The 14,479-nt window shown below is 28.7% G+C and overlaps 6 protein-coding genes across 6 annotated transcripts; 5 read left to right on the forward strand and 1 right to left on the reverse strand. All coding sequences in view use genetic code 12, as the record gives it.

Moving 5' to 3' along the window:
* Nucleotides 1–733: 733 nt before the first annotated feature.
* Nucleotides 734–1,483, forward strand: PGA39 (Pga39p; the record flags this gene model as incomplete). The annotated part of the gene is made up of 1 exon (XM_051758265.1): nt 734–1,483. The coding sequence occupies one exon, from the start codon at nt 734–736 to the stop codon at nt 1,481–1,483; it is 750 nt and encodes a 249-aa protein (XP_051613840.1).
* Nucleotides 1,484–1,511: 28 nt separating this feature from the next.
* On the reverse strand, nt 1,512–3,599 carry KGF55_003469 (threonine aldolase; the record flags this gene model as incomplete). The annotated part of the gene is made up of 2 exons (XM_051758266.1): nt 1,512–2,292; nt 2,557–3,599. The coding sequence occupies 2 exons, from the start codon at nt 3,597–3,599 to the stop codon at nt 1,512–1,514; spliced, it is 1,824 nt and encodes a 607-aa protein (XP_051613841.1).
* A 744-nt stretch (nt 3,600–4,343) lies between these two features.
* On the forward strand, nt 4,344–5,852 carry KGF55_003470 (uncharacterized protein; the record flags this gene model as incomplete). The annotated part of the gene is made up of 1 exon (XM_051758267.1): nt 4,344–5,852. The coding sequence occupies one exon, from the start codon at nt 4,344–4,346 to the stop codon at nt 5,850–5,852; it is 1,509 nt and encodes a 502-aa protein (XP_051613842.1).
* Nucleotides 5,853–6,159: 307 nt separating this feature from the next.
* KGF55_003471 (uncharacterized protein) lies at nt 6,160–7,665 on the forward strand (the record flags this gene model as incomplete). Its single annotated transcript, XM_051758268.1, has 1 exon — nt 6,160–7,665. The coding sequence occupies one exon, from the start codon at nt 6,160–6,162 to the stop codon at nt 7,663–7,665; it is 1,506 nt and encodes a 501-aa protein (XP_051613843.1).
* A 1,642-nt stretch (nt 7,666–9,307) lies between these two features.
* On the forward strand, nt 9,308–11,362 carry MSS11 (Mss11p; the record flags this gene model as incomplete). Its single annotated transcript, XM_051758269.1, has 1 exon — nt 9,308–11,362. The coding sequence occupies one exon, from the start codon at nt 9,308–9,310 to the stop codon at nt 11,360–11,362; it is 2,055 nt and encodes a 684-aa protein (XP_051613844.1).
* Nucleotides 11,363–11,868: 506 nt separating this feature from the next.
* KGF55_003473 (uncharacterized protein) lies at nt 11,869–14,439 on the forward strand (the record flags this gene model as incomplete). Its single annotated transcript, XM_051758270.1, has 1 exon — nt 11,869–14,439. One exon carries the CDS (start codon nt 11,869–11,871, stop codon nt 14,437–14,439), a length of 2,571 nt encoding a protein of 856 aa, XP_051613845.1.
* Between the last annotated feature and the right edge of the window lie 40 nt (nt 14,440–14,479).

Genomic DNA, 14,479 nt, shown 5'->3' on the forward strand with positions numbered 1-14,479 from the left:
CCTTCGGAATTGTTCATCATCTAATGATTTAAAATTTGAAATTTCTTCCTTCTTATCATCGTTTCCCAGAAATGAATAAGTTTCATCTAAGTTTTTCTCCATAATAACTTTTGTTGGTGGTGCTATGTGCGATTTCAGTTTTGCTCTCTGTATACAATCGTGAGTGAATCCCTGACGGTTGAATAACTCAGCTTAAAAATCATCATTATGCAAAAGATTCAATATCTACTTATCAACCATATTATACGCGTATGTCGTGGTGATTATTGGACGACATTTAACAAATTGGTTTTGCATAAAAAATCAAAGCTCAGCCTTAGTCTAATTCTATATGAAACACAAAAAAGAAATCATACCCCAGGTTTTTTTTTTTTTAACAAAACCATTTAGATCGATCTGATTAGATCTAGCCAAGATTTATAACTTCTTTCAAATTAGACAGTCGTAAACTTCATCAGGGTCCTTGATATTCAAAAGCCAGTATCATCAAAGTTACAAACTAATTGTTTATGTAAGAAATATCATTACACTCAGTTATTGAATGTTTTCGTAAAAGACAGCTCATATTTAAAGCACCCCCTCTATAATTTTATTTTGAAACAAACAAGCCCTGTTCGTAAAATGAAATTAAATTATGAGCAAAGAATTACGCGTCAATTAAATTCAATATATATATTAGTCCGATTCTATTCTTTACTTTCTAAACTTTGATATATACTCTATTAAATCAAAAATGAAAGTCTCAACATTAGTTATAATTTGTTCAACCATTGTTTCAATCAATGCTAAAAATACATTTAACAAGAAAAAATTAAATTTTATAAAAAGAGCTGATTCAAGTTTAATTGAACCATCAATTACTGATTTTCCATCATTAGAAAGTTCAGAAGATTCAAGTCTTACAGATTTTAATGAATCAAGTGAATCATTCGACTCTTTTGGTGATAGTTCTGAATCATTTGATGCAACTGAATCAGGATTTGAAGAAACAGGTAGTCCTTCTTCAACTGATGACATAGAAGAAACAGATGATCCTACTGAAACTGAAGATTCAGAACCTACTAATGCTGCTGTTGGTGGTCTTGGTGGACTTAGTAACAATACTATTACACCTATAAATAATACTTCACCAGTTTCAAGTGGTACATCTCATAGTAATTCAACTAATATTGGAGGTGGTAGTTCAGGAAATTCATCATCAAGCGGTGGTGTTGGTGGTATAGGAGGTCCATATAGTAATTCATCTTCAAGTGGAATTGGTGGTAGTTCAGGTGGATCAAGTGGAAGCAACTCTGGTGATTCGGAATCAAGTGGTTCTAAAACAACTGGATCAAGTTCAAGTAAAACAAGTGGTTCAAGCTTAAGTAAACCAAGTGCAAGTGGAGCTAGCTCTGGTTCAGCATCTAATGTAGGTAATAGATTATCCGACTCAGGAGTTGGTATGGTTGGATTAGGAGCATTAATTGGAGCTCTATTACTTTAAAATGTTTAGATAAGTTAGTTTAATCTTATTAGCTTTGATTCAGTAAAACTTGTAAAAAATCAATCTCTATACATTGAATTTTTACCGGTTCTGGAGTAATTAATGAACATATGACAGGTAGCGAATCAATTGAATACTTCAAACATGTACTATAGCAATAAAATTGATTTTTAAAACCTTCAACAAATTCATTTTCTTCATTAAATAATTGCTCTGCATTGATTGAGATATTATCATACCATTTCATATGTACTATTGCTTCTTCACCTCTATTTTCTTTCTCCAACATACCAAATTCATCATTAAAATTATTCAATTCAAAATGAAATTTTGATAAATCAATATTCAACCCACAACCTAATAATTTTGTAAATGCTTCTTTCAATGTCCAAAGATGATTAAATTTGAAGTAAGTAGTCACTTGGTCTATTTCATCAGCAGAAAACATTGGTTTGAATTGTTCAATATAATCTGTAGATGAAATATTTTGAGTTGTATGAGATAAATCAATTCCTACGTCTTTGTTAGATATAGCTATTGCAATTATTTCATTAGATGAACTTGAATTGAAACTTATTCCTGGTAGTATTGGTTTCCCATATTGATTATACAGATACTCTAACTTATAAAATATAGGTTTTTGTAATTGTTTATTCAAAACATGTCTTGTGAATAAATTTGATACTAATTGTTTATACTTTATTGGAGATTTCAAATTTTGGATCTTGGATTGCAATTTCAAATCATTCAATAATCGTAATGTTGTTTCAAAATTGAAATCGTCTTCGAGGTACTCAATAAGGTCATCACTAATCGTTGTGGTGTATATAATCACATTGGAAGACATTCATCTTCTGAAACATTTAATCCGAAACAATTTGTTTTAGAAAAAAAAAGATCTAGAGATTGCAAATCGCGATTTACTTAAACAACTCTATAATATTAATCCAATTATAATCTACTAACTACTCAAAAAACTCCATAATATTAAACTAATTATAATCTACTCATTATAATTTGCCGTGTAAAAGTTAGTATTAAGTTTTGCTTCATATGGATGCTCTTTTGCATACTCAACAGCCTCTAATATAACTTGTTTAGCTTTTTCAAATGAAGCTTTTGAAATTTGATAATGAAACGCAACCCTTCCCGAATATATTTTAACACCATATTTATTACTAATTTCAACTAATTTATTTGGATCAATTTTATTTTTTGTTATATCTATAAATACAAAATTTGTTTGTACTGGATGTTCCAAGATTATACCTTTTTCATTACATAAATCTCCTAATTCTTTGGCCATTTCATGAGTCTTTTGTAATTTCGAAAAATTTTCATCAATTGCTGTTATTGCCATACTTGCTAATAATCCACTTTGTCTAATACCTCCACCATTTTGTTTTTTAAAATGATTTGCTTTTAATATAAACTTTTTATCACCAACTAAAACTGTACCAATTGGTGCACCTAATGTCTTTGATAAACATAATGAAACACTATCAAAATATTTTGAATATTCTTTCAATGAAATACCTGTTGCAACACTTGCATTCCATAATCTTGCACCATCTAAATGTAATTTTACATCATTTTCTTTACAAAATTTTGAAATTTTTTTGATTTCTTCTATTGGAAAAATCATTCCATGTAATGTATTTTCAAGACATATTAATTTTGTTGGAGCTGAATGAATTTCTCCATCATCTGGTATAAAATTTGGTAAAATATCATCTTCTAAAGTTAAATGAATTCCATTTTTAGGAGTTATTGGTTGAGGACGAGCTTGTGTTAATGTAGAAAGACCTGCTGCTTCATCAACATAAACATGAGCTTTTGAATCAGTTAATACACTATAAGGTGGTTGAAATAAATTCACTCTCATTGCAATTTGATTACTTAATGTACCCGAAACACAATATAATCCTGCTTCTTTACCTGTTAGTTCTGCAACCTTTTGTTCTAATTCTTTAGTTTTGGAATCTTCATTGTATACAGAATCACCTAAACTGGTTGTAGCTAATGATTGAATCATAGAAACTGTTGGTGTTGTGAAAGTATCACTTCTAAAATCATTATGAGCAGGGCTTTCTTTGGAAAATGTTGAAAAGTCCATGATTGATGATTGATAGTATCAATTGATCTGCTGAGGTTTCTTCCAAGATGAGTGATGTTTGATTGATCCAATTGATCTGAAGAGGTTTTTCTTCTGAAGATTAGAGTCAAATCATAATGCTATGAAATTTCAAATTTCAAAATTCCGTACATTTGGTAGCCACGAGACGTAAAATTTATGTTTCAGTCCCAAATTCCATTTGAATCAAAAGCAGGATCTGGTCAACTATACATGAACTTTAAAAATTCGAGAAAAAGTTTGAGCTTTAGGAGTTTGATGCTATTATTATAATCAAAACGGAAACCCTATTCCTATAAAGCTAAATATGATGTGTTGGAGACCCGCGAATTGAAAATTATGATAAAAACATTGCATCAAATTGCATAAATAATTCAATATTGATCTCATGATAAGATCCTATTTGCTAAATTATTTTTTAACTCAGATTCTTTTCTACGAACTAACTGGACCTGTCTTGTTTAAATTTTTCTTGAATTGATGAAGTTTAACTCTAATTTTAGTAAATTCAGCCGCTTAAGGGTTTGGAATTACTTCATTTAGTAAGTCGAATGCGTTCCGATTGAAAAATTAAATTCTGGAGAACGAGATTATTTTTCAGATCAAGAATCATAATTTATTATTTAACATAGAATCTTTACCAACAATTAGTTCTTTTTAACTATTCTATTTATAAATCATTTAGATCCTTCCCTTGAATATTTCAAATACTACTCATCAATTATCATGTCATTACCATTAGAGTACGAAGTTACTTTACCAGACGGTCAAAAATTCATACAACCATCAGGGTTATTTATTAATAATGAATTCATTAAATCAATTGCAGGTAAAACAATTGAATCAATAAATCCTTCAACTGGTGAAGTTAATGGATCAGTTTATGCAGCTGAAAAAGAAGATGTTGATGTTGCAGTAAAAGCAGCAAAAGATGCTTTTAAAAAATGGAAAAAAGTTACAGGTGTTAAAAGAGGTATATTATTAAATAAAATTGCAGACAAATTACAAGAACAAAGAGATTTATTTGGATCAATTGAAGCTTGGGATTCAGGGAAAAATAAAAATACAAATGCTGTATTTGATATTGATATTTGTATTTCTGTTTTTAGATATTATGCTGGTTGGGCTGATAAAGTAACTGGTAAAGTTATTCAAAATGATCCAAAAAAATTAGCTTATACTATTCATGAACCCTTGGGTGTTGTTGGACAAATTGTTCCATGGAATTATCCATTAGCTATGGCATCATGGAAATTAGCTCCAGCTTTAGCTGCTGGTAATGTTATAATTTTAAAAACTTCAGAAATTACTCCATTATCTTTATTAAATGTTGCAAGATTATTTAAAGAAGTTGGTTTCCCACCAGGTGTTGTAAATATTATTTCAGGTTATGGTGCTACTGCAGGAACTGCATTATGTGTTCATCCAAATATTTCAAAAATTGCATTTACTGGTTCAACTGCAACTGGTAAATTAATTTCAAAAGCTGCAGCTGATACTATGAAAGCTGTTACATTAGAATTAGGTGGTAAATCACCATTAATTATAAGAGCTGATGCTGATTTAGATCAAGCTGTTAAATGGGCTGCTTTAGGTATAATGTCAAACCAAGGACAAATTTGTTGTGCAACTTCTAGAATTTATGTTCAAGAATCAATATATGAAAAATTTTTAGAAGCTTATGCTACTCATGTTAAATCTAAATATAAACAAGGTACTGTATTTGAAGGTAATGGAGTTATTGTTGGTCCTCAAGTTTCTAAATTACAACGTGATAAAGTTTTAAATTATATTGATATTGGTAAAAAAGAAGGTGCAAGAGTTATATTAGGTGGTGAAGCTAATAATGATGGCGAATTATCAAAAGGATTCTTTATTAAACCAACTATTTTTGCTGATGTTAAACCAGATATGACAATTGTAAAAGAAGAAATTTTTGGACCAGTTGTATCAGTTGGTAAATATTCAACTGATGAAGAAGCTTTAGAATTAGCAAATAATACCACTTATGGTTTAGGTGCTGCAATTTTTACAAAAGATATAACAGTTGCTCATACAATGGCTTCTGAAATTGAATCAGGAATGGTTTGGATAAATTCTTCAAATGATTCAGATGTTCATATACCATTTGGAGGGGTTAAGATGTCAGGAGTTGGTAGAGAATTGGGTGAATATGGGTTAACTATGTATACCCAACCAAAAGCTGTACATGTTAACATGGGAACCAAATTGTAATACTAGTTTTTAGATATTAATAGCACCAGTGTAGTTATAGCATTAATATCAAGCCCCGTAAATTACCAAATTGAGAAAGTCTCGATCCGCTAAAGAAAACCGAATTTGACACAAAAACTCTGTGCTTATCTTAACATGAATAATTGAAAAATTACATCGATATTCACCCAAATTTGTTAATTTATTCCGTAATTACTTTTATCGACATAAACTTGAATATATATTATTTATCAAACTGTTACAATCAATTCAATTGATTAATCGTCTTATTTTTAAACAAGCAAACATCTCCAAATATCTTCATACAATGTCATTACCTTTATCTGTTGAAATCACATTACCTGACGGTACAAAAATCGATCAACCAACTGGTTTATTTATTAATAATGAATTTGTTAAATCAAAAAATGGGAAAACCATAGAATCAATTAATCCATCTACAGGAGAAACTAATGCATCAGTTTATGCTGCTGAAGAAGAAGATGTAACAATTGCTGTTGATGCAGCCAAAACAGCTTTTAAAAAATGGAAAAAATTAACAGGTGTTGAAAGAGGTATATTATTAAATAAAATTGCTGATACATTAGAATCAAAACGTGATTATTTTGGATCAATTGAAGCTTGGGATTCTGGAAAAACAAAAGAACAAAATGCAGTATATGATATTGATGAATGTGTTAATTGTTTTAGATATTATGCTGGATGGGCTGATAAAATTACTGGTAAAGTTATTCAAAATGATCCTAAAAAATTAGCTTATACTATTCATGAACCATTAGGTGTAATTGGACAAATTGTTCCATGGAATTATCCATTAGCTATGGCTGCTTGGAAATTAGCTCCAGCTTTAGCTGCTGGTAATGTTATTGTTTTAAAAACTTCAGAAATAACTCCATTATCTTTATTACATGTAGCTAAAGTATTTAAAGAAGTTGGTTTCCCATCTGGGGTAGTTAACATTATTTCAGGTTATGGAAAAACTGCTGGTGTTGCCTTATGTGAAAACCCAGATGTAGCTAAAATAGCTTTCACCGGATCTACAGTAACTGGAAAATTAATTGCAAAAGCTGCTGCTGATACTATGAAAGCAGTAACTTTAGAATGTGGTGGTAAATCTCCATTAATTATAAGAGAAGATGCTGATTTAGATCAAGCTGTTAAATGGGCAGCAATTGGTATAATGTCAAATCAAGGACAAATTTGTACTGCTACATCAAGAATTTATGTTCAAGATTCAATTTATGAAGAATTTTTAAATTTATTATCAAAACATGTACAAGAAGATTATAAACAAGGAACTGTATTTCAAGAAGATGCAGTTGTTGGACCACAAGTTTCAGAACAACAATTTGAAAAAGTTTTAAATTATATTGATGTTGGTAAAAAAGAAGGAGCAAGAGTTGTATTAGGTGGTGAAAAAAATACAGAAGGAGAATTATCAAAAGGTTATTTTATAAAACCAACTATTTTTGCAGATGTAAAACCAAATATGAGAATTGTAAAAGAAGAAATTTTTGGTCCTGTTGTTTCAGTTGGTAAATTTTCAAATGATGAAGAAGCCTTGGAATTAGCTAATGGAACTGAATATGGTTTAGGTGCTGCTATTTTCACGAAGGATTTAACTGTTGCTCATACAATGGCTGCTGATATTGAATCAGGAATGGTTTGGATAAATTCTTCAAATGATTCAGATGTTCATATACCATTTGGAGGTGTTAAAATGTCAGGAGTTGGAAGAGAATTAGGTGAATATGGATTAACTATGTATACTCAACCAAAAGCTATTCATGTTAATTTAGGTTCTGTTTTATAGTTGTATAGGTTTGAATTGAAATATCAAATCGTTAAAAAGTTTCAAAATTCGGCTAAACTTCGAACTATTGTACAACAATTCAAAGAGTTTAACAACAGTTGATTCGAACTGATAGTAAGTTTAATGGCACTTGAGGATGATAGAAAAAAATTTTTATTTCAATGCGTTAATTCGAAAACTTATAGTTTTCTTACCTTTCATGATCATTTATTTCTTATTAATAATCATCTAGATCTACAAACAAACACCTTGATTGCAATCAAAAATTTCTACCAAGAGTTATATCAGGGTCCCCATTCAAGGAATTTGAAAACCGCGACATGCAAAGTCCACTTTCAAATTTCAAAACAAACCATTAAAGTTTGTTGGTTTATCTACAAACATGAATTTTTGATAATCCAAATTTGATTTAGCTCGATAAAAACATCGACTGCTTGGGCATCTGGAATATTATCGGGCAAGATCAAATTTGGATTATCAAAATCTCTAACACGGCATAGTGCATGCAGTATCTGCAGCAGTCGTAGATTTATTAAGTGGATCGGTTCTAAGATAAAGTAGATTAAGCAAAAGACTTACTCAATAGTCATCTAGACATTAATTACACGTCGATTCGTGCATTAAAATTCCTTGTAAAGACGGGTAAAATTGGCTTTATTGGAGCAGACTGGAGCTAAGATGAAAGTCAAACTTTTTGTTTTGCCATAAAAGACCAAACGAACATTCAACGACCGTTCTACCCAACTTCATGCAACCAGTGAAACACTAAGACCATTCAAGGTTAATTGATTAAAATAGTACATCACTACGTTGATCGATGAATAATTTGGCTTTCTACACACAATAAATATGAATAATAAAGGTGTGTGCAACAGGAGTTAATGGAAAGATCTAAATCAGAATACCTAACAATAAATTTTCAGGCGAGAATATACTGTCTTCTAAATCAAATAATGCTGCAGACCTAAGTCGAGAGCTATTAAAATATGGAAAAAGGGGGTTAAAGTTTTCCTTTAACCGATTGTTTAAATTGTTTAAAAAGACCTTCTCTTCGTACAATTTTTCAAAAACCGTTGCAAGCCCGGTATCAAGAACTCATCACTATGAACAAAGCTTTTAACCAATTTACGATCTTCTTTTAGTGTGTGATGATCGACATATTTTTATTGCATTTTTTCAAACACCATCATTTCTTTGTTTAACTTTTTAAGTTTATTTTTTTTTTGTTCTAGTTTTTCACATGTTAATTATTATTGAGATTTGTAAGGAGAGTTATTTAAGAGCGAAAGTTATGGGTCCACTCGATCCATCATTAGCTCTGTGATAATCCAGACTTTATCGTTCTAAACTATTAGATCTTTTCTAATGATATATATCTCATATCTCTCTATGTATCTTATATATCTTATGTATGTATTTAATGTAAGTATAATTTGAAGTACATAAAAAAAATATAATTAAGATTTACGAACTAAAAATTAAAATATTATTTTTTATAACTTACATTTTATTATTTTCATCAAGACTTAACTACATAAATACATGAATATAAAGTCATTACAACTACAGAAACCATCCAATACAAATAACATAACAAATTCAATTCAAGAAAGTCAATGAGAATTGAAAAAATTAATATACAATGTCATCAAATTCACCGAAAAATTCACAACAACTACTAATTTATCAATTATATTTATATTTAAAAAATAATGGACATGAAGAATCAGCTCAAACTTTATTAAATGAGACCAAAATTCAATTACCATCATCAATAAGTAATAAAAAACCCAAAAATTCATTTTCAAATACAGGTTCTACTTCAAATAATCAAGATGAAGAATTTTTACAAGAATGGTGGTCAGTTTTATGGAGTATGCAAAGTTCTATAAATCCAAATTTAAATCAAACTTTGAATAATAATTTATTATCACCACAACAACAAATAATTTTACAACAAAGAATGATTCAAAGACAACAACAACAACAAGCTCAGCAACAACAACAATTTCAACAACAAGCTCAGCAACAACAACAATTACAACAAATGAATTTACAAATGAATCAACAAATAAATCAACAAATGAATCAACAAATAAATCAACAAATGAATCAGCCTATAAATCAGCAAATGAACCAACCTGTTAATCAACCTGTTAATCCAACAATCAACTTGCAACAACCTCCTCAACCAAGACAACAACAACAACCACCACCACAACAACAGATACCTCCATCAAATCAACAACAACTTCAACAACAGAAACAGAGACAAGCGCAACGTCCTTCACAACCACCACAAGGACCTCAACAAGTTTCTCAACCACAACAATCTATATCCCAACAACAATCACCTCCTACTCAACAACCAACGCCTAAAGTTCAACCTGGTAAAGCTCAACATCAAAGACAAAGATCACAAGCAAGTACACAAGGTGGTCGTAAAAATTCAAAATCTCAAATACAAAAAACTAGTGGTAAACAAAATGAATCCATAACTCCTTTACAACAACAAGGAACTCCAGTTCAAATACCTGCTAAAACACCAACTAATAAGAGTAATTTATCAACACCTCAGCAACAGCAGCAACAACAAAACCAGGCCAACATCAATCAAATGCAACAACAAGCTAGATTACAACAATTGAAATTACAATTTCAGCAACAAGCTATGTTGCAACAACAACAACAATTACAAAACCAACAAAATCTTCAAAACCCGCAACAACCACAACAAAAGCAACAAAGAACTATAAATCAACAAGCACCTGGTTTTATGCCTGGTCAACAGAATCAGACACAAAATCAAAATGCAGTACAAGCTCCTCCTAATATGATGAATCAACAGGGCCAAGGACAACAAATTCCGCCTCAACAGCAACAAGCGTTACAGCAACAAGCACTACTACAACAACAACAAGCTCAATCAAAGTCTAACTCAGCTAACCTACCTCAACAACAAACCGCAAGAAATGGTGCAATTCCTCATAGAAATAGTCAAAATTTAAGTCCAAAACTGAATAACAGCGCTGCACCTCCATCTAATAATCGACCGAATCAAAATCAACAAACCAATAATGTTCAACCAAATAATAAGAGAAATATTCAATCTTTAGATGCGTATCAAATGACATTATTGCAAATGGAAAATCAAAATAATATACAAAGACAAAGGTATTTACAACAACAACAACAACAGCAACAGCAACAACAACAAACACAACAACAACAACAACCCATACAAAATAATACGTCACAACAGCAGCAACAACCCCCCATTCAACAAAAAAATCCAATTCAATCACAACAACCTCAACAACAAATATCTGGTGATAATAGTGCTCAATTAGAAGCTTTATTTTCATCATTACCAGTACAACAAGTTCCACTACCTCCACAACAAGAACAACAGCAAGAACAACAAAATAATCAAAAATCATTACAAGATCAATTTAAATTTCCAACAAATGATAATAATGTAATTGATGATTCATTTTTTTCAACACAATTATTACTTGATGATTTTCAAAATTTACCTACATCTACAACAAATCAAGATCAAAATAATAATACTGGTAATAATGCAAGTAATGGAGTCATGTTAAATGGTGATGATGTTAAATTTGATGCAATTTCAGAAAGTTTAGCTGGAACTGATTGGTTTAATGCAATGGGATCAGGTCCAGGATTTGATTAATATTAATGGAGATATGAAAAAGAGATTGTATGTAATTGTAATTGTATTATTAATATAAAGATTTAATTGAAAATGTAGCTATTATTGATGTTTTTCTCTATACTTGTATGAGCCATACCTTAGTAGAATCATGTGAAAGAGGACCCTTTTTTCGTGTTAAAATTCGATTCAAAGATCTTCCGTCAGACGACCTCGACCGGCAATCGTACTAGACTTGCGTCGAGTTTGCGGTAAATATTTAAGCGCGACAAATCTCCTTCTCCAGGAAAAAAAAAAAAAATAAATAATTATTAAAACAATAGAAAGATCAAATTATAAACAAATCAAGTTTTTTATTAATGAACATTTATTGGCAACCAAAGTATATCAGCTGGTCTGAATAGCATTGAAGGCATATCTCACCCTTATCATTCAAATTATACTTAATTTATTTCAATTCCAAACGTTTGTATAATCATTTTAACTTACATGATTTTGAATAATTTAAAACATCATATTCCCGCCAAATGAATTTTGATAAATTCAATCCATTATCAGAAAACTTTATATATAAATCAACAACCACGAAGAACAATTCAAATATACCCAAGCAATCAACTATCAATGAAAATGAAAATACAGCAGATATTTTAAAATTAAATTCAGAAGTAAGTGATTGGGGAATTGATGAAGATTTTACACCAAATACTGGTACAACTTTTTCAAATTTTTTATCACCAACTTCATCAAATGCTACTTCATCTCATACACATCCTACTAATGTTTCACTACTGCAACAGCATCCGTCACAACAACTCCAGCAGCAGCAGCAACAACAACATATTTATCATACGCGACATCATCATCAACCAAGCACGAATTCACATCATTCACAACAACAATTTGATGAATATTTCCCACCAAATCCAACATATATAAAATCAATTCCAAGAAGAAATTCTTCAATTTCAAATTCATCTTATTATAATTCAAATAATATACATCAAAGTCCATTAAATCCTCATCAACAATTACATAGAACTCATCTGCAACAATCCCTAAATGCAATTCATTTTTTACAACAATCTGGTAATGTTATAACTCCAACTACTGAATCATTACAAAAATTTATAAAAAAATATCTTTCAATGGAAAATAAATCAAAAGAATTTTGGGAAAAATTTAAATATAGTTTAATAATTTCAAATTTATTAGAAGATTCAATGATTTTATCTGAAAATGAATCAAGTTTAAAAATTTTGAAAACAGACGTTACAGAGGAGCGTTATCGTAGATTCAAATATCTTTTAAATGATGATGGAACGAAATTAATTGTAAAAAATACATCATATAGAATAACTTATAATTTACAATATGATAATTTTAGTATTATCATAATAATTACAAATTTAATAATATATTTATTAAAACAACAACAAAATTTAAGAAATGGAAAAGATTGTATGAATAATGTATTACAATTTAAATTATTTAAAATTATATTATACCTATCTTCAAAATTAATTAAGATTCGAAAATTTAAAATAATGATAAAAACAAATCAAATATTAGATTTAACTAATAATTTTTTAAAATTAAATTATCAAATAAATAAAAATTTAATCTTGAATATGATTCAAATAAAAGGTTCAAATTTAAATTTAAATATTTCAATTGATCAAAAACAATTAACTCAATTTTTATTAAATTCTTTAAATTTTTTAATTATTAATTTAAATATTTTAATTACTAAATTATTACCTTTGATGAATGGAGAAATTTTAGAACAATATTGTGTTATTAATAATATAAATTTAGGTATTTTGACTCAAAATTTTGAAAACGATGATGCTAATGAAATTCAAGAAATTCAATTTTATATTAATAAATTTAATCAATTAAGAAAATTTTTAATTTGTCAGTTACTTACTATAAATGAAAATGTAAATATAAATTTTTTTATATTAAATTTAATTGATCAATTTAATACGGAAGAAGAGACTAAAGATTTAAATAATTTGGAAAAATTTAATATTTTAATTGAAGTATTTAAAGATTATAATAAATCAATAGAGAATATAAATGAAATGTTTAAAAAATATAATAATTATAAGTTAGAACCTACAACCAATAAAGAAGAACCTAATAATAATTCGAATTTAAATTTATTCATTTCAAAAATTTCAAATTTAAATCAAAATTTAAAATATTTTAAAAAATATATTAATAATAATTCATCAACCACCACAGATTCAAAAGATCAAGAAGAAAAAATTTCAATATTTAACCAGTTTAATAATGAATTAAATAATTTAAAAACTCTACACAAGCAAACACTAATAGAATTAAATCAAAATTTAAATCCAGAGTTCCAGAATAATTCAATTTCAAAATCTTCTTCAAATATATCATCACCATCACAATCAATAACAAAAGATTCATCATCATCATCATTTAATTTAAAATCATTTCAAAATCCTTCATTAAAAAAGAGATTTTCATTACCTTTATCAAATAATTCTCCTATTACTCCTAAACCTTCGACAACAATAAATAATTCACCATCTCAATCAGAACCAATAACTCGAAAAAAATATAATAATAGATTATCTAATGGATTACCATTAGGATTATTAACAGTATTTGAAGAAAATCAACTACAACAACTGCAACAAAATCAATTTGAAACTAAAAGAGATTCATCATTATCTTCAAATTCATATCAATTACAACCATCATTATTACAACAACCACCAAAATTAAATTATGAAAATGATTATGAAAATTTAAATCTAAATGAAAATTATAATAAATTAACATTAGATCAATTAAATAATGATCGAAAAAGTAATAGTAATAACAACCAAAATAATTTCATCATGAATAATCGATTTTCATTAAATTCTGTTCAAAGTAATGTTAGTGGAATAACTGATTTAATATCAACTCAATTAACAAGTTTTAAAAGTCATGAAGAAGAAAATGAAGACGAACAAGTAACTGAAGATCAAGAATTTTCAACAATTAATGAATCTCAAAAAAAGGAAGAATTTAAAAAACATTTAGAAAATAAATTTAAGAAACTTTATGCATCTTAACTAATCATTTTAATATTACATTATATATATTTAATTATAT

Source organism: Candida pseudojiufengensis (assembly GCF_024610245.1).
Source record: "Candida pseudojiufengensis strain CBS 10847 chromosome Unknown scaffold1, whole genome shotgun sequence".
Classification (NCBI taxonomy): Eukaryota; Fungi; Ascomycota; class Pichiomycetes; order Serinales; family Debaryomycetaceae; genus Lodderomyces; species Lodderomyces pseudojiufengensis.